An 18,463-nucleotide genomic window follows, 5' to 3' on the forward strand; every position below is an offset into this window, starting at 1 on the left:
TTTTATTAAATTGAGAGAAGTTAATGCTGAAGACTGGTATATTTTTCTACTTTGAGAATCTAAAATAAGCATCAATTACCCTTGAGTCAGGCACAGGATAGGTTAGTTGCAGCATGAAGCTTCCTCTACTCAACACCAAAATGCTTGAATTTTACATTGGTGTGAACTTCCTGCACCAGCTGGATGGCATTGAAGTGAGTCTGACAAATGAATGCCAATTTGTGAACAATTTTGGAATGTGAATTCATATCCTGTAGGAATTCGGCTGAGACTGCTCTAACTCATTTCGTTCAAGACCCTTAGAAATGAGGGAGCAAGAAAATCTGGACTTGATTCAAACCTACTTCTCAAAGTTGAAAAGGTTGCATTGTAATCCACGAGATCAACTCAACACGTGCTAGATTTAGATTATCTGCCTTTAAGTGCACAGGAACTATGAAAGCAAAAATTGGTGCATTAGTTGCATTTTGTTTTTTAAAAAAGAGAATATAGCCTTGCTAACAGATAAAACACAAAACACAACCCCAGGTTTATATTCAGGAACATTTGTGGCATATAGACCAGAATTTGCCACTAATGGAAAATATTAATTTTAAGACCAGAATTTGCCACTAATGAAATACACAAGAAAAGTAAAAAAAATATTTCCAGTGATATATATTATCAGAATAATAATGTGCCCTTACAGGTAGTTTCCACAGATTTTACTGGGCTGGAAAATAAACCTCACGTTTTTTCAGTTAAACACGTACTGCAAGAATCATAAATAGCATCACAGACAACCTTGGAATGTGACAACTTAGGGGTTTGAAAACCATACACATGGCAAGTTAAACATTTTCCACTACAAAAGCCCATAATAGATTTTTTTCTAAAAGTAATTCTTCCAATGGGCTTAGAGTCATAGAGGGAAACAGGCCCTTCGGCCCATTGTGTCTATGCCAGTCATCAAGCACCTAACTATTCTAATCCCATTTTCCAGCACTTGGCCTGTATGCTATGGCGTTTCAAGTGCTCATCTAAATACTTCTTAAATGTTGTGAGGGTTCCTGCCTCTACCACCCCTTCAGGCAGTGTGTTCCAGATTGCAACCACCCTCTGGGTGAAAACGTTTTTCCTCAAATCCCCTCTAAACTCCCTGCCCCTTACCTTAAATCTATGCTCCCTGGTTATTGACACCTCTGCTAAAGGAAAAAGTTTCTTCCTATCTACCCCCCTCATAATTTTGTATACCTCAATCAGGTCCCCCCTCAGCCTTCTCTGCTCTAAGGAAACCAACCCTAGCCTATCCAGTCTCTCTTCATTGCTGAAATGCTCCAGCCCAGGCAACATCCTGGTGAATCTCCTCTGCACCGTCTCCAGTGCAATCACATCCTTCCTATAGTGTGCCGACCAGAACTGTACACAGTACTCCAGCTGTGGCCTAACTAGCGTTTTATACTGCTCCATCAAAACCTCCCTGCTCTTACATTCTATGCCTCAGTTAATAAAGGCAAATATCCCATATGCCTTCCTAACCACCTTATCTACCTGTGCTGCTGCCTTCAGTGATCTATGGACGTACACCAAAGTCCCTCTGACCTTCTGTACTTCCTTGGGTCCTACCATCCATTGTATATTCCCATGCCTTGTTAGTCCCCCCAAAATGCATCACCTCATGCTTCTCAGGATTAAATTCCATTTGCCACTGCTCCGCCCATCTTACCAGCCCATCTATCTCATCATCTAAATCATTAATGTACACTACAAACAGCAAGAGTCCCAAAACCGATCCCTGCAGTACACCACTGATAACAGGCTTCGAATCGCAAAAACAACCCTCGACCATCACCCTCTGCCTCCCGCCACTAAGCCAATTTTGGATCCAATTTGCCCTGGATCCCATGGGCTCTTACCTTCTTAACCAATGTCCCATGCGGGACCTTATCAAAAGCCTTACTGAAGTCCACGTAGACTACATCAACTGCTTTACCCTCATCTACACATCTGGTCACCTCCTCAAAAAATTCAATCAAGTTTGTTAGTCATGATGTCCCCCGACAAAGCCATGCTAACTATCCTTGATTATTCCCTGCCTCTCCAAGTGGAGATTAATTCTGTCACTCAGAATTATCCACTTTTAAGCCCATTAAAACCATTAATACCTCCTCCCTTTCAATGCTCAACGGGCTACTTATCAACAAAGAACTGGGTCACTTCAGAGTTATCTGGGCAGTCTCACTCGTATCACAGGGTGACCAGGAAGCATCTTCTATTGGAGCAGTCATGATATCAAAGATAGATACTAGGTAATATTCTGCCGCTTATGAGATAATATTCTACTAGCCATTACCTCCTTCATGGAGAGTAATTATTTCTTGAATTGATTGCTTTCTCCAAGAGCAGATTCAAATTGAATGGTTCTGGTGTCAAATTGCTCAAAAATAGCAACAAAATCGATGGACCAAGTTCCTGCCTTCTGCCAAACATTTGCTAAGCTTTATACATGAGTCAATGCCAACATGTGTAGTCAGTCAGAGGAAACAGTGGAAATGTGAGAGTGATGTGCAGGTAAGAAATGGATAGAGGTAAAGTGTTTCTGTCAGTTCAAATTTTGAGCCACTATAGGCAGTTGAAAGGGGGCTTTTTTGATTATTCTCTGGAATTCAAGACAAATCAAGATTTTTTGGATTGCAAAGTATTTAAATGAATGATTGACAAGACTCAAAGCATTACATATACAAAACAGAAGTAAGCTAAAGCAAAATACTGCAGATGCTGGAAATCTGAAATGAAAACAGAAAATGCTGGAAATACTCAGCAGGTTTGGCAGCACCTGTGGAGAGAGAGAAAAAGTTATTGTTCCAGGTCAATGACCCTTCTTCAGAATTCCTTCATCAGAAGCAAGCTATTTGGCCTACTGTGCATTTGTGGGCCCTAACACTTCAACTCAGGGTGTCACAGTGGCTCAGTGGTAGCACTCTTGAACCCATCATCTTCTGATTCGGACAAGTCCCACACCAAAGACTTGCACACAAAATCCAGGTGGACGCTCTGGTGCATTACTGAAGGAGTGCCATATTTCAGAGAAGACTTTAAAACTGAGGCTCAGTCTTCCCTCTCAGATGGATGTAAAAGATCCCATGGCACTTTTTCGAAGAGCAGAGACCCTCCCCTCAGTGTCCTGGCCTATACTTGTCCTTCAAAAAAAAAGATTTGGCCATTAATCACATTGCTGTGTGACCTTACTGGGTGCAAGCTGGTTGTCACATTTCCTCCATTACAACAGTGACCACATTTCAAAAGTATTTCATTGGCTGTAAAATGCTTTGCAATGACCTGAGGAGTATGCTAATCCCATTTCCCTGCTTTTTCCTCATCTTAGGATAGTCTAATCTTTAGAGGATCTGCCTTAATACCCACTTTCAATGAAGCATTACATGTTCTAATACCCCTCTGTGTGGAAAAGTAAATGTAACTTCAGTCTACTCTTAATCAAAAGCAAAGTGATGGAAGGTGTCGTCAACTATCAAGGAGCACTTATTCAGCAATGACCTGTTCATTGATGCTCAGTTTGGGTTCCGCCAGGGCCACTCAGTTTCAGACCTCATTACATGCTTGCTCCAAACATGGACGAAAGAGCTGAATTCCAGTGGTGAGATGAGACTGACTGCCCTTGACATCAAGGCAGCATGGGACCAAGAATGACATCAAGAAGCCCAAGCAAAATTGAAGTCTATGGAAATCAGGGACAAAACTCTCCACTGGTTGGAGTCATACCTACCATAAAGGAAAATGGTTGTAGATTCTGGAGGCCAATCACCTCAGCTCCACTACTTCTCTGCAGGAGGTCCTCAGGGTATTGCCCTAGGCCCACCATCTTCAGCTGCTTCATCAATGACTTTTCCTCCAATACAAGGTCATAAGTGGGGATGTTTGTTGATGATTGCACAGTGTTCAATACCATTTGCAACTCCTCCGATACTGAAGCAGTCTGTGCCCGCATGCAGCAAGACCTGGCAACATTCAGGCTTGGGCTGATAAGTGGCAAGTAACATTCACGCTACACAAGTGCCAGGTAATGACCATCTCCAAAAGAGAATTCAACCAACTCGGACTGATGTTCAAAGGCATTAGCATCACTGAATCCCTCACTATAAACATCCTGGGGGAGTTACCATTGATCAGAAATTTAACTGGAGCAGCCATATAAATAATATGGCTATAAGAGCAGGTCAGAGGCTGGGAATTTGCGGCGAGTAACCCAACTCCCCAATGCCTGTCCACCAGCAACAAGGCACAAGTCGGGACTGTGACGGAATACTCTCCACTTGCCTGGAAGCCAGTTCCAACAAGAGTCAAGAACATAGAACATAGAACATAGAAAATACAGCACAGAACAGGCCCTTCGGCCCACGATGTTGTGCCGATCCTTTGTCCTCTGTCAAGGACAATTTAATCTATACCCCATCATTCTCCTTTATCCATATACCTATCTAAAAGCCGTTTGAAAGTCCCTATAGAACATAAGTTCGACACCATCCAGGACAAAGCAGCTCGCTTGATTGGCACCCCATCCGCCACCTTAAACATGCACTCCCTCTATCATTGGTGCACAGTGACAGCAGTGTGTACCATCTACAATAGGCACTGCGGCAACTAGCCAGGGCTTCTTCGACAGCACCTTCCATATCTGCAACCTCTACCACCTAGAAGACAAGGGCAGCAGACACATGGGACCACCACCACCTGCATGCTCCCCTCCAAATCACATACCATCCTGACTTGGAACTATATCACCGTTCCTTCACCGTTGCAGGGCCAAAATCCTAGAACTCTCTCCCTAACTACCCCACATGGGATGCAGCGGTTCAAGTGAGCGGCTCACCACCACCTTCTCAAGGGCAATTTAGTATGGACAATAAATACTGGCCTTGCCAGTAATGCCCACATCTCAATAACGAATTTAAGAAAATACTTCCCCTTCACTCATCTCCTGATAATCCTATATCTATGCTTCCAAATTAGCAATTCACCAGGCAGAGGAAACACTCATTCACTATTTGCCCTCTTAAAACTCTCCATATGTTTGGAAACTTCAATTAGATACCGCTTAGCTTGCTCTATTTCAGTGAAATTTTTCAAGACTTCCTTCATATAACCATAACTTTTAATTTCCTGCAAAATTCTAGTGAATCCTTACAGTAACCTTTCCATAGCTAATGTCCTTCCTCGATTAGGATGCCTAGAACTGCACACAATATTCCAACTGTGTATAAAAATATATCACAACGATGGAAAAAATGTTTCACAAGATACTTGTGGTTTGGTGAGCAGGTGTTATTACATTCTCATTAAATGAATCACTGACTCACCAAAAACTAATCACTTCAATATTAATCAAAGGAAATTAATCCAAAAAAGGAATAAAGTACATCTTTGGTATAGAAAAGGAGAGCGTAGGTGGAGCAGCGAAGAGCTGCAACAAGCTGCTGGAGAACTGACCCATTACGAATAAAGCCCTAAAAGAAACAAACAATTGGAGATGGAGGAACATACACACTGATGTTACAAGCTTGTTAGTTGTTTTGATTTTCAGCCAAATAAAGCTGGAACGGAATTATTTGATGACTAGATCTCTGCAGCTCTGAGCTATGTTTAAAAAAGGATATTAACTGGAAAGGAGGATTCCCTCCTTGGGGAGGTAGGGAACTTTAATTGGTCTCAGAGCCTCCCGAGCGGTAGTGGAGGGAATTCACCAGAACAAGCAAAGGAAAAAGTAATTGAAAACAACAGCAAGACAAAGGTAATACCCCTTTAGTTCTGAGGCAGTGTTTACACGTAAAATGACAACGGATTTGTGTTGCCTCAACAGATGTCGCCCGACCTTTCACATTTTGTTTACCAAAATATGATGGACACAATGATGACAGCAGGAACATTATTACATAGATCTGAGGTACCAGATGACAATCATCCAGGTTCTGAAGCTATTCTCTAAACATTCAGGAGGGTGCACATTTCAGAAAATCATGTGTCGGGTATCCATGAGAGCCACTCCCTGCTGGGAGTGCCAGATAGCAGAATCACCCCAATGAATACTACCACAGTAAAACTTTACTCAAAAATAAAAATAAATAGAACACATACATAGTTATCAATTTCTTCAGTTAACAGCCCTCCTATCTATAAACGTAGGGCTGCCTGCTTATCAGGAATTCTCATTGAATTTTTTAAAAAAATGAAATTTCCTTTGTTGGATTTCTTGCTTGTATTAGAACATTTTAAAATGTTTGATATCACCTAGAAGCTGGTGCAATCTGGTCAAAAATATGACGTTAAAGGTGTTCCACTAACAGTAAATGTAACGGGTGTAAGAGGAATGGCACTTGTTTATTATTTTGTAGCCATGGACGCAAAATATGAAATTATAGGCTATGGAGTTAAAATCAGATTTTAAAATTTACCTTATGAAAATTAATAAACACAATTTACTTTTGTAGCATAAATCTTTTTGTAGAAAAGAAACTACTGATTTCTGCATCCCACTGTACCATGGGCTCTAGTTCAACCTGGAAGAATTAGCACAAGGTTCATATAAAAGGTCTACAACATCAAAGTATTAGTTAACAAACAGCTTCACTGGTGGAGTGTTGCCTGCAGATATTCTCGAAGGGAATGCTTTGAAAAGTAGGTGTATAAACATTACCTTGGATTATTACACCATTAAGAACTCAACGGCAGGCAGCAGCAAAGTACAAGTACTCCAGACAATCCAAAAATGCAGCAAGAAAATTTCAGTGATTGCCAGAATGTGACAAGACCCACATGACAGCATTCTGCTAAGAGTCAGGAACCACTAAAGCAAGTGGGTCCAGTTTGGATTTTTGCGTTATCTGCTGCAATACTGGACCAGGTTTTGCTGAAAAAAAATGACTGAGCAACGCACATTGTTATTGATGTACAAATCGGATAGCAACTTGGAGCATGGAAGCGATACTCCATGAACATAAGAACATACAAAATAAGAGGAGTAGGCCATACGGCCCCTCAAGCCTCCTCTGCCATTCAATAAGATCATGGCTGATCTGATCTCGGCCTCAACTCCTCTTTCCTGCCTGTTCCCCTTAACCCTTGACTCCCCTATAGGGAAAGAATTTGAATATATTCAAGGTTGAGATAGACAATGAGCCTCCACGGCTTTCTAGGGTAGAGAATCTCAAGGATTCACAACCTTCAGAAGAAATTTTTCACCTCTGTCTTAAATGGGCAATGCCTTATTCTGAAACTATGCTCCCTAGGGTGGAATTTTACGCTCTCCCTCGTGGCAGGTTTGAAGGCTGAGAGAGCATAGAATCGGGTGGACTGGTGGCAGGGGCCTCCCCGCCCTACCACCAATTGAGGCCCGTAACTGGGTAATTAATGGCCTCTTCCCGGCACAGCAACAATTACTCGTGCAGTGGGTGGCCCCGTCACTGCATGGGAAGCATGGCAGAAAAACTGTGCGGACTGCTTCCTGGCTGTGGGGTGGGGATGGGGGAGGGACCCAGCATTGGGAAGGGGAACCTGCTGAGGGCCACCCCACTGCCCTTGCTGCTGACCCCCCTCCCCCATGAGACTCCTCCCACTCAGACCTACCTATAGCCTGTTTCCAGCGCTGTTCCTTGGTTTCTGGTCACTGCAGCTATAGCAGTAGCCTCCGCCCTCATGATGACACTGCAAATACCGGCAGCTCTGCAAGGTCGTGATTTCTGGCGACGGGGTCCTAAATCCTACAGAAGGCACACCGCTGTCAAGTTAAGTGCCTGATTGGCACTGAATTCGGCTGGCCATCCGTACAAGAGGCGATGCCGGGATCTCGGCGTCTGTTTCCCCCGACGTCAAGGACCCTGTTGCCAGCATAAAATTCCACCACTAATTCTAGATTCTCCCACTAGGAGAAACATCCTCTCAGCATCTAACCTGTCAAACCCCTCAGAATCTTATATATTTTATCATCTCTCATTCTTTTAAACTCCAATGAGTACAGCTCCAACCTGCTCAACCTTTCTGCATAAGACAACCCCTTTATCCCATAAATCAACTTAGTGAACCTTCTCACCTATTGAACAAGTGCAAACTGAGGCTCCTCCAATATGCTCCTTTCAGGACCTCCACATGTGCCACACTTGCAGTCACATCCTCCTGTCCCTGACCACAGACTAAATCTGAAGTACGTAACCTAAGGGATGTGACTGCCTCCCGGAAAAAATGTGTTCAGGTAACTTTCAGCCTCCCTGATGCATCAGTGTCCAAAGACCGGACTCCAGCTCATCAACTCTGAACTGAAGTTCCTCGAGCTGCAGACACTTGTTGCAGATATGGTCGTTGTGGATCACACTGGTGTCTGCCAGCTCTCACATGCTACATCTGCAATAGATCACTTGCCCTGCTTTCGCTATTGTATTTTATTTAAACAATTAGGTTTTCAAGTTTTGAAATATCACTCAATTGTCTATTTATAGTTTTTAATCGAGGTAATAACTTTAAATATTAGGTCTTTACTGTAAGTTCGCCCACAGTTCTAAGTTAACCGTCTTTAAAAAGAATGTGTCAAGCAACACCTCTTATCCCTACCTCACCGAATTCCCACACTTGCTAAATTCCTTTGCACCCTGGTGAAATCTGCACTCAGGTGAAGCTGCTCTGTGCCAATACTCTTACTACTGATTCACTAACTGTTTTACTTACCCTGATTAAAAATTTTAATTTTCCAATTCTTATTTAAACTAATGCCCTAGTTTAAAGAGAGAAAAACTCACCAACTGCTAACCTGCTTTCCTGTGATGTCACACTTTTTCCCCCCTGTTTTCTCAAACTCTTGATTCAAAAGCGATCAGTTTGCTCCTGCTGCTGCTCCCAACAAGGTCGGACTGGGCCTCGAGCCTCGGGGAATTGCGAATTGCCACAAGTTACTGGCCAATTTGCACTTCTCTGCTGTTATCAATGCGAAAATGGTATCTTGCACTTAACTTCCTGGTGATTTTCAGGACATTTCTGCATTTGCACCTTAATTGCCCATTAAATTTGTCAGAAAGTTAAGACTAGTAACTAAGAGCACATGTACCCTTTAACGATGTGATAACTGTTAATGACTCCCAATCAATATCTCTTGCCCAGAAAATAAACAATTATAAGTCTGGAATCTCATTCCTTCATGTTGCAAATTGTAAGAGACTTTAAAAATGTACCTGATTTGACGTTGAATTCACTCACTAATTCACTTTCCTTCTCAATCCTTCCTCTATTTATTTCTCAATCCTTTAATCTCATTGGTTAAGGAGTTACACTGTTTACCAAGGTCCCAGATGACCTATTGGCCTCACTGCAGTCTTAAAAATTTGCACTTCCTGCAACTTGGTTGGCAAAACTTTTTAAAAACATAATCCTGGATAAACTAGTCTACCAAATGGATGTCCTACTCCAGCAAAGTCTGGTTCCTAGAATCTTGGTGGATGGACCTTATTCACTTACTTCATTTCTGACCTGACCTTTTACCCAGTTTTGAGGATCAGCAGAACAGTAAAGTTAAAGACAATAAATGCTGGAATCACTCAGCAGGTCTGGCAGCAAATGTGGAAAGAGAAGCAGAGTTAACGTTTCGGGTCAGTGACCCTTCTTCGGAACTGACAAATATTAGAAAAGTCACAGATTATAAGCAAGTGAGGTGGGGGTGGGGCAAGAGATAACAAAGGAGAAGGTGCAGATTGGACCAGGCCACATAGCTGACCAAAAGGTCATGGAGCAAAGGCAAACAATATGTTAATAGTGTGTTGAAAAGCACACCGTGACCTTTTGGTCAGCTATGTGGCCTGGTCCAATCTGCACCTTCTCCTTTGTTATCTCTTGCCCCAACCCCACCTCACTTGCTTATAATCTGTGACTTTTCTAATATTTGTCAGTTCCGAAGAAGGGTCACTGACCCGAAACGTTAACTCTGCTTCTCTTTCCACAGATGCTGCCAGACCTGCTGAGTGATTCCAGCATTTCTTGTTTTTGTTTCAGATTTCCAGCATCCGCAGTATTTTGCTTTTAAGTTAAAGACAATGTTGGATTTCTCACTAGTTTTTCTCTATGTCCTACCTACCTCTAATGTCTCTCCAGTTTTGTATCCAGTCAGCCTCTGTTGAATTGTCCCTCATTTTTGTCATCTCATTTAGAGATGCATGATTAGCGAGGCCTGTCTTTTCTCACCAATATCTTCACTGCTTTCCCTCCCTCAGTCTCTGCACCGAAGGACTACTCATCTTCGGCACATCGGGCCGGCACAGTGGCGCAGTGGTTAGCACCGCAGCCTCACAGCTCCAGCGACCCGGGTTCAATTCTGGGTACTGCCTGTGTGGAGTTTGCAAGTTCTCCCTGTGTCTGCGTGGGTTTCCTCCGGGTGCTCCGGTTTCCTCCCACATGCCAAAGACTTGCAGGTTGATGGGTTAATTGGCCATTATAAATTGCCCCTAGTATAGGTAGGTGGTAGGGAAATATAGGGACAGGTGGGGATGTGGTAGGAATATGGAATTAGTGTAGGATTAGTATAAATGGGTGGTTGATGGTCGGCACAGACTCGGTGGGCTGAAGGGCCTGTTTCAGTGCTGTATCTCTTAAAAAAAAAATTTCAACCTCCATCGCAACTCATCATGCTCTCTCTCCTGAGTTCACTGCCCTCTTATCCTCCCTAAATCTCTCCATGTAAACGCCACAACCCATATCCTCGGCCACCCTTTTTACCTTGCCATCTCACGTGATCTTGCTACTCTCATCGGATCAATCACAGATAAGGCCATCTCTGACCACTTCCTTGTATCACTCTCCACCCATATCCCCCTTCCAGGCCCCAATCCCAACTCCTGCTGTATTCACCACTGGAAAAACCTCCCCAAATTCACTTACAACTACACTTTCAAAATCCCAACTGTCTAGCCTTTGGTCCTCCGCTCGCCACAACATTTCTGCAGCTACCGATTTGCTCAACCGCACCCTCACCTCCACTTTTGATGCTCTAGTCCCGAATAAAACCATTACACTCTCTCACGCTGGCTGCTCCCCTGGTATGGCCCTCATCTTTGCTCCCTTAAGTCCAAGGGATGCAGACTTGAAAGGATATGGCGGACAACTGGTTTACCCACTCATCACCAGATCTGGCTGGACCACATAAAACAGATTGGGCCCTCCACTTGTCTGCTAAAATTGCTCCCTATTCTAGGTTCGTTCACAAATGCCAAGATAAACCTCGGCTTCGTTTCTCCACTGCAAACCATCTTCTTAAACCCCGCTCCCCATCTCCTCCACCCTCACCTCCAACACTAAGCGTAAGGAGCTCATGGATTTCTTTGAAACCAAGATCGAGACCATCTAAACAGCGGTCTCTGCTGCTTCCCTCACTTCCACTAGCCCACCAGACCAAACGTCCTCTAAAGTTCCCCCACCTTAGCCGAGAACTCGCATCTTTCCCTAGTTTCTCACAGTTGTGTTCATTTTTCTTTGTTGTTGCAGTCCTGATTTATGAAGTTGCAACATGAAACTCCTATTGCAACTCCAAAGCTTCAGTTTGAACGCCTACTTAAGAACTATTGATACTCTACCTTTTACATTTATTGTGCTACCGTTGGCACTCAAAATAAAGCATGTACAGCTGGCTTGTAATCTGCTTGGTCATACCTTTGCTCTTGTGCTGGATGCAGATTTCTGAAGCTACACTATGTTTATCCAAATCTACAGAAACATAGGAACAGGAGCGGGCTATTTAACCCCTCAAACCTGTTCTGCCATTCAATGAGATCATGGCTGATCTATGACCTAACACCCACCTTTGTACCATATCCCTTGATAGCTTTGGATGACAAAAAGTCTACCAATCTCAGATATAAGATTTACAACTGATCTAGCATCAACTGCTGTTTATGGAAAAGTTCCATACTTCTAGCAATCTTTGCATGGAGAAATGTATCCTAATTTTACTCTGGAAAAGACTGACTCTAATTTTCAGACTATGCGTCCTATTCCTAGACTCCCTAACCAGCGGAAATAGTTTCCATCAACCCTATCTATTCTCCCTAAAATCTTGAAAACTTTGATCAAATCACCCCTTAACCTTCTAAACGCCAGGGAATACAACCCTAACTTGTTTATCCCCTAGAAACCTACAATATTCTGGACAGACTAGATGCAGGAAGGATGTTCCCGATGGCAGGGGAGTCCAGGACCAGGGGTCACAGTCTAAGGCTAAGGCGTAAGCCATTTAAGACTGAGATGAGGAAGGATTTCTTCACCCAGAGAGTGGTGACCTGTAGAATTTTCTACCACAGAAAGCAGTTTAGGCCAAATCATTAAATAAATTCAAGAAAGAGTTAGATATAGTTCTTAGGGCTAAAGGGATCAAGGGATGCGAGTAGAAAGCAGGAACAGGTACTGAGTTTGGATGATCAGCCATGATCGTATTGAATGGCGGTGCAGGCCCGAAGGGCCGAATGGCCTACTCGTGCTCCTATTTTTCTATGTTTTAATCTCTCCTTGTAAATTAACCATTGGAGTCCAGGTATCATTCTAGTAAATCCTTGCAGAACAGTCTGGTTCTCAAAGGATGATCGAGAATGGAATCACAAGAGAAAGCACAGAAGTCAGCCTTTGACAAGAATTTTGAGGCATTATCCTAGTTCTCTCTCTCTTTCTCTTTGGCCTCCTTGTCTCGGGAGACAATGGGTAAGCGCCTGGAGGTGGTCAGTGGTTTGTGGAGCAGCGCCTGGAGTGGCTATAAAGGCCAATACTAGAGTGACAGACTCTTCCACAGGTGCTGCAGAAAAAATTGGTTGTCGGGGCTGTTACACAGTTGGCTCTCCCCTTGCGCTTCTATCTTTTTTCCTGCCAACTGCTAAGTCTCTTCGACTCGCCTAGTGTAATACAAACACTAAGAAGCAGAAAACAGTACTTTATATGATCCAGCTAGATGTGGCAATGAATAGCTAAATCAGTTGCCCACCATAATGTTCAAGTCTGCACCCCTTGGACTCAAGAATAGAGAGACGAGTGCCATATTGGGGAAATGGCCAGGGTGGGGACTAGGGCATCAGAAGTAAAGGTGGGGGCATGATTGATAATACCAATGCCAACTGCTTAATATGTTAAGTTGCTCAGGTAGAAACTACTGATGTCAGAATGTCAGCGTACCTTAGCATACCAACAGTATCTACTGCAAAGGAACTGGTCTACCAAACCTTCTAGAGGGAATCAGCCTACAAAAAGCCCAACCTATTGGCCCTATTCAAGTGTTTCACTCCACATCATACCCTCCCCAAAAAAGGTTCAGCACGTATTTGTTCATAGATCTGTAGCATTTTCAACTTTATAGTATTTTTCTAAATCAGGCTTGTCCAACATATGGCTCGTGGGCCAGAATCCAGCCTACCAAAGGTTTCCATTCTGCCCAGGGATGTAAACTGTACCGGGTCATTCCTCATCCTCGCCAGGGGTCCGTGACTGGAGATGGGAAATTTCCCTTCGTCTTCCTCTTGCAGAGCAGCTTTTTTTAAAAATTGCAAGTCAGTTTCACAGCTGGCAGGTGCTGGGAGCAGGAACAGTGGTTTCCCAACTTCCGGCAGATTTGGGGTTTTCTGGCAGGTTTTTTAAAAAAAAAGTCAGAACCCGCTGAAAACCCCGAATTTGTCTGAAGTTGGAAAACCGTTGTTCCTGCTCCCAGCACCTGTCAGCTGTGAAACTGACTTACGATTTTTAAAAAATAAAACTAACCAATAATCTGTTGAGTGCTCCTGCTCTCTACAACTGAGAGCCGGAGGGAGGGGGGCACCATAGAGACCTGGGGGGGGGGGAAGAAGAGAGAGAGAGAGACACCACGGGGGGGCGGGGGGGGTGGGAGGACACCAGGGGGAGGTGAGAGCAGGGTGGGGGGTGGAAAATCACTAAGGCAGGGACAAGGGTGTGGTGTCATCACCAAGAAAGGGGGGCAGGGGGAACACCGAGAAGTGGGGCAAGGGGACACAGAGGGGGATAAAGAATGATCAAGATCACTCCTGACAGATGGACATCTATCCGGAATACGCCACATCGCTACAAGTGTGCGGGCAAACACTAACTACTTGTGCAAGAAAAAAAATGCCAGGTATCTCACTAAATCAGTGTCCAACATAGTGAAGAGAAAGTAAGTCAATGAATTAGTGCTCTCATTTAAAGCTTCTTCACAAAAATGCACATTTGTTGTTTTGATTAGTAAGATACATTTTTAATGCCTTTATCCTTCCAAAATTGTCTCACTGACCCCCTACATAAGACAAAAATCGTCATGTGCCCCCCCCAACCCCACACGCGAAAAGGTTGGACAATCCTGTTCTAGATGAACCCTCTGTTAATATACTATTCAATTTTTTATTGCTTTACTGAATGAACTAAAATGGGGTTAATAGCCTCCCCCACCCGCAACCACCTTGTAACCTTCCTGATCTGTAACTATCCTGTAATCTTACAGAAATTCAGTTGGATTTAACACTGTACCTAAAATGGACAATGTCATTAATTGGCATGTCAAACCTGTGCCATCTTTATGTAATCTCTAGGTTATATAGTTCCCCATGATATCCTGGCTTTTTTTTCTTCAATATTGAAGGACAAACAATGGTAATGAGGTTACACATTATTGAAAGCCTTTTATAAATTTTATTTTATTCCAAGCCTATATTATTTCTTGCCTAGAATAAGTTGTCAAAATTGCAATTCTGCTGAGTAATCACAGGAACTTCAGTGTTTTAACTGTTTGGGATTCAGAATTTCACACTAATGACGCTGACCAACCTTATTTACTTTCAAATTTAGTCCGTTACTGCTCCATCTAAAAGCTCAGCTAATATCTGGTGAATCAAAGCTAAGATGTGAACTTGTGTGCTGTCAGATGGAGGGACTTCTGTGCCCACTCATTCTAATGGCATTGGTAGATACATCTGTCATGCTTAAGGATCATTAAACTCAGTTATTATTGCTAACTTAAAAAGTCTGGGTTTTATTTTAAGTGCTTTTTTTTAAAAAAAGAGGGAGTAAGGTAGTGGAGAAAACTGAGCTCCAAAAAAAAACAGGGAAAATTGAGAGAAAATCAGTTAAAAAATAATTAATTTTAAACATCACAAAAAAACCAAGCAAAGTATGCAAAACAAAAAGCACAATTCAGCTAAATGATTACCTGCAAGTATTTATACAGTATACAGACACCACTTTCATGGGGTTCACAGTCAGATGCCCATTTAACCCCTAGATAGTTTTTTAAAAACTAAATAGTAAAATGGAAGAACCTACATTTACTGCTTTGGCTGCAGCCCCTTACCTACCACTGATAATGGGATAACCAAATTGTTGGTGATTACTCCCTTGGGGAACATTTGTGATCTTGTTTTAAGTAAGCAGTGCCTTGGTGTGTAATCTGTGTCAGCTTTTGATTGATAATCTCAGTCTTCATGGTACTACTAGTGTGGTAACTGTATCAGTGAACTGCTGCCTCTGTTCTGTACCCAACTAAGAATGGAAAACTTGACATTTGCATGATAGTAGTACCTAATGATACAAGTTCCCTTAAATAAAATCCAAATTGCGTCTTTTTTTGCTGAAAATCAAGCTTTGAGATGTGCACTCATCATATCAGTGACGTCTGTATGGTATGTACAGCACACAACAGGTGCAGTGACATCACCATTACCATGTACTTGCATCTCTAGACTTCATTTTTAGCAAGAAATGAAAGAAAAATTTCAGGGCTTTTTTTCTCAAATTTGGAAGGAAATTGGTTTTACTGATTTACCACCCAAAAAATAACTTTACAAAGTTATCAGTGGAAATTTGACAAAAACTGATTTGAAATGATCCCCTGCGATGATATTCAATTCTGCTGTTTGCAAAGAAACATACAATGCTCCAGTTGACCTGGCCACTCATACCTGTGTTCTGTGTTCTCCAACTGCAAACTGCAGGAGAGCAAAGCTGGAGGTGTGACTGCCTTCAACGCGCTCCACAGTGCTAGAGTCAATCTTCAGGTCACTGCTGATTTCAGCACTCTGTATGAAGTCCTCTGTTTTTAAGTCTTCAACTCTCTTAAGCTCCCCATTAGCTAGCTGTATGATTGATCCTTTCATGAAATAGGGAGGCAGTTGATTAGAAGCTGCAACAGGAGAGCTAACTGACTGCACTACTGGCAGGTGTACTTGGGCCTGTACGACGGTCGTGTGGTAAGTTGGCTGAGTAACAAGTGATTCAGGATGATAGTTCTCACTTTTGGGACTGGCCGTGCTGGCAAATGGATGAGGCACTGCAGCAAACTGAGGAGATGTCTTCACTATTGTAGACGTTACCCCCGATGCTTCAACCGCTGTACTGCATACAGGAATAAGGAGGGACTGGGTGCCTGGGATGACTAGGTGCTGTTGCAGGTTTCCATGGTAACTAAGTGCTTGCTGCTGACTGCTTATATAACCAATAAGTGGCTGTGGAGAGCCAGGGTACACAGCACTAGCAGGTAGTCCTATGGAGAGATGCTCAGTGGGATTATGGGTAGTTTGGATGACAGAATGCGGAGAAAAGGCTGCCTTCCCATGATTTAAGTTAGTCTTATCATATAGTGCCAAAGGAGAGTTGTCCCTGTCTATGGCCTGTTGGACCTCTAGATCTGTAGTAGGTGTATGACTGTTGGGTATAATCATTACTGAGGCTCTAGGGCCTAAAGTTTCTTGTGCATTATAGTCAGCAGGACTTGGGTGAACAACCCCATGGGTCCCATGCCTTATTTCATAGTGCCGAGAAACTGGTTTGTTTGCTGCTTTTTCCATGTTCATTTCTGTGCTAGGGGAGATGGCGTATCTCCTGCTTTTTTCAATTTCACCATTTGAAACTTCCCTTCTTGGAACTAAATGTGGTCTGATGTCTTCGACCTTCCTTATGGATTCCCTTGATGCAACATGGTATCCGGCATCTGCATACTGGAGAACCACCTGCGATGGTGTACTGACTGAGAGAGTATGCGGAATCAGTGATGGGTGAGAATGTAAATGCAGGGGAACTGTTGCAGGGGAGAGGGGCCTGGTCACATTTGGAGACGAGCTTGAAATTTGCACATACTGGTTTTGCACTGGGGGTGGAGGTGATCCGGTTATCATTCTGTGCGGCCTGACCACCTGCTGCTCAACCTTATGCTGGGATGGGCTACCTATACTGGCAAAGATTGTAGGGTAGGGTTCTAGATGGGAATACTGAGATGGAGTGGCAGAAGAATTAGAGGCTGTTGGAGAGATTAATGGGGAAGGGACGAATGCAGCAGGCCCGGCATATGGTCCACTGTAAGGTGGCCCAACGAACTGGAAAGCAGCAGGCTGTAAGGGGGCATATTCTACTGGCGATGCAGAAGTTCCTGGCTGAGCCAATGCCGAAGATGAATAAACAGCACGAAGATGTGTTACCCCTGGAGTTGGTCTAGCATTCCCAGGCGATGAATAGTCCACTGCAGTCGGTAGTGGTTTATACAGTGGTAAGCCAGTTTCCACTGGGGTTTCTCCTGCAACTTTGACATGTCCATACCTCATGCCCACACTGCTTTGGCTGCTAGCTACATTGGCGAGCCATGCCAAATTTTCACTGCGACTGCTTTCACTCACAGTAGCTGCTACAACTGCCTTCTCTGCCAAGGGCAGGCTGCTAACAGGAAACTCCCGCTTTTTGGGCGGTAAACATTCATTGCTGCGTTCCTGGTTCGATTTCATTTTTAAAAGACTTGCTTAGTGTCTGTTAGGCTTTGATTCTAGTTTGATAACTTGGATGTTGCATTTGTTTTCTGGCAGTTCGTCCCAAAATGATCCAAGAACTGCATGAGGCATCATTTCCTCCAGCCAGAATTCTTCACAGCTGCTCTGGAATCTGAAATGAAAAGAAAGGTTCAAAACCTCACGTACAGCAAACAAGAGAACTAACTCTTAATTTTATCGCAAATATATAAATTAACAATTATTCTAATAAACAGTATAAATATCGTCTTGACTATACTTTCATCCTAATCTGAAATGTTTTCTTTTAATTTCAAGCCATCTGAGATAAAAATAGATTAGTTTCTCTCCATTTATCGCCTCCCTCTTCCTTCTTCCCCTCCCCCTCCCAGAAATGCTGCAGGCAGTTTTAAAGGCAGGTGAATACAACAGATCTGTAGTTAAAGCGTCACGCCACATTATATTTAATCCTCGATGGAAAGATATTCCTTACCACTCATTTACGAAAACAAATGCAGTTCATTTGAATATTAGGTGCTTTGATGATAGACTTAATTCCATACAACTGTTTACAACCAGCCTAAAATGCAGACTGAGCATACCCATCAACATAGTGGTACTTTAAAATCTCAATACCATTTCCCTTTCCAAATCGCAGCTTGGAATAGGGTGTGCAGTGATGAAGCAGCTTTTATGTATACAAATGG

The 18,463-nt window shown here is 43.1% G+C and overlaps 1 protein-coding gene across 7 annotated transcripts in view; it reads right to left on the reverse strand.

Annotated features, from left to right (window-relative positions):
- Nucleotides 1–18,463, reverse strand: part of atxn1a (ataxin 1a) — a 389,870-nt gene that overhangs the window by 27,040 nt on the left and 344,367 nt on the right. For all 7 annotated transcript variants that reach the window (XM_068057805.1, XM_068057797.1, XM_068057777.1 and 4 more), the window contains one exon: nt 15,945–17,910. In XM_068057805.1, coding sequence (XP_067913906.1) covers nt 15,945–17,756 — 1,812 coding nt within the window. In that variant the 5' untranslated portion in view covers nt 17,757–17,910. The remainder of the gene's footprint in view (nt 1–15,944; nt 17,911–18,463) is intronic.

The sequence above is a fragment of the Heterodontus francisci genome, chromosome 2 (assembly GCF_036365525.1).
Source record: "Heterodontus francisci isolate sHetFra1 chromosome 2, sHetFra1.hap1, whole genome shotgun sequence".
NCBI lineage: Eukaryota > Metazoa > Chordata > Chondrichthyes > Heterodontiformes > Heterodontidae > Heterodontus > Heterodontus francisci.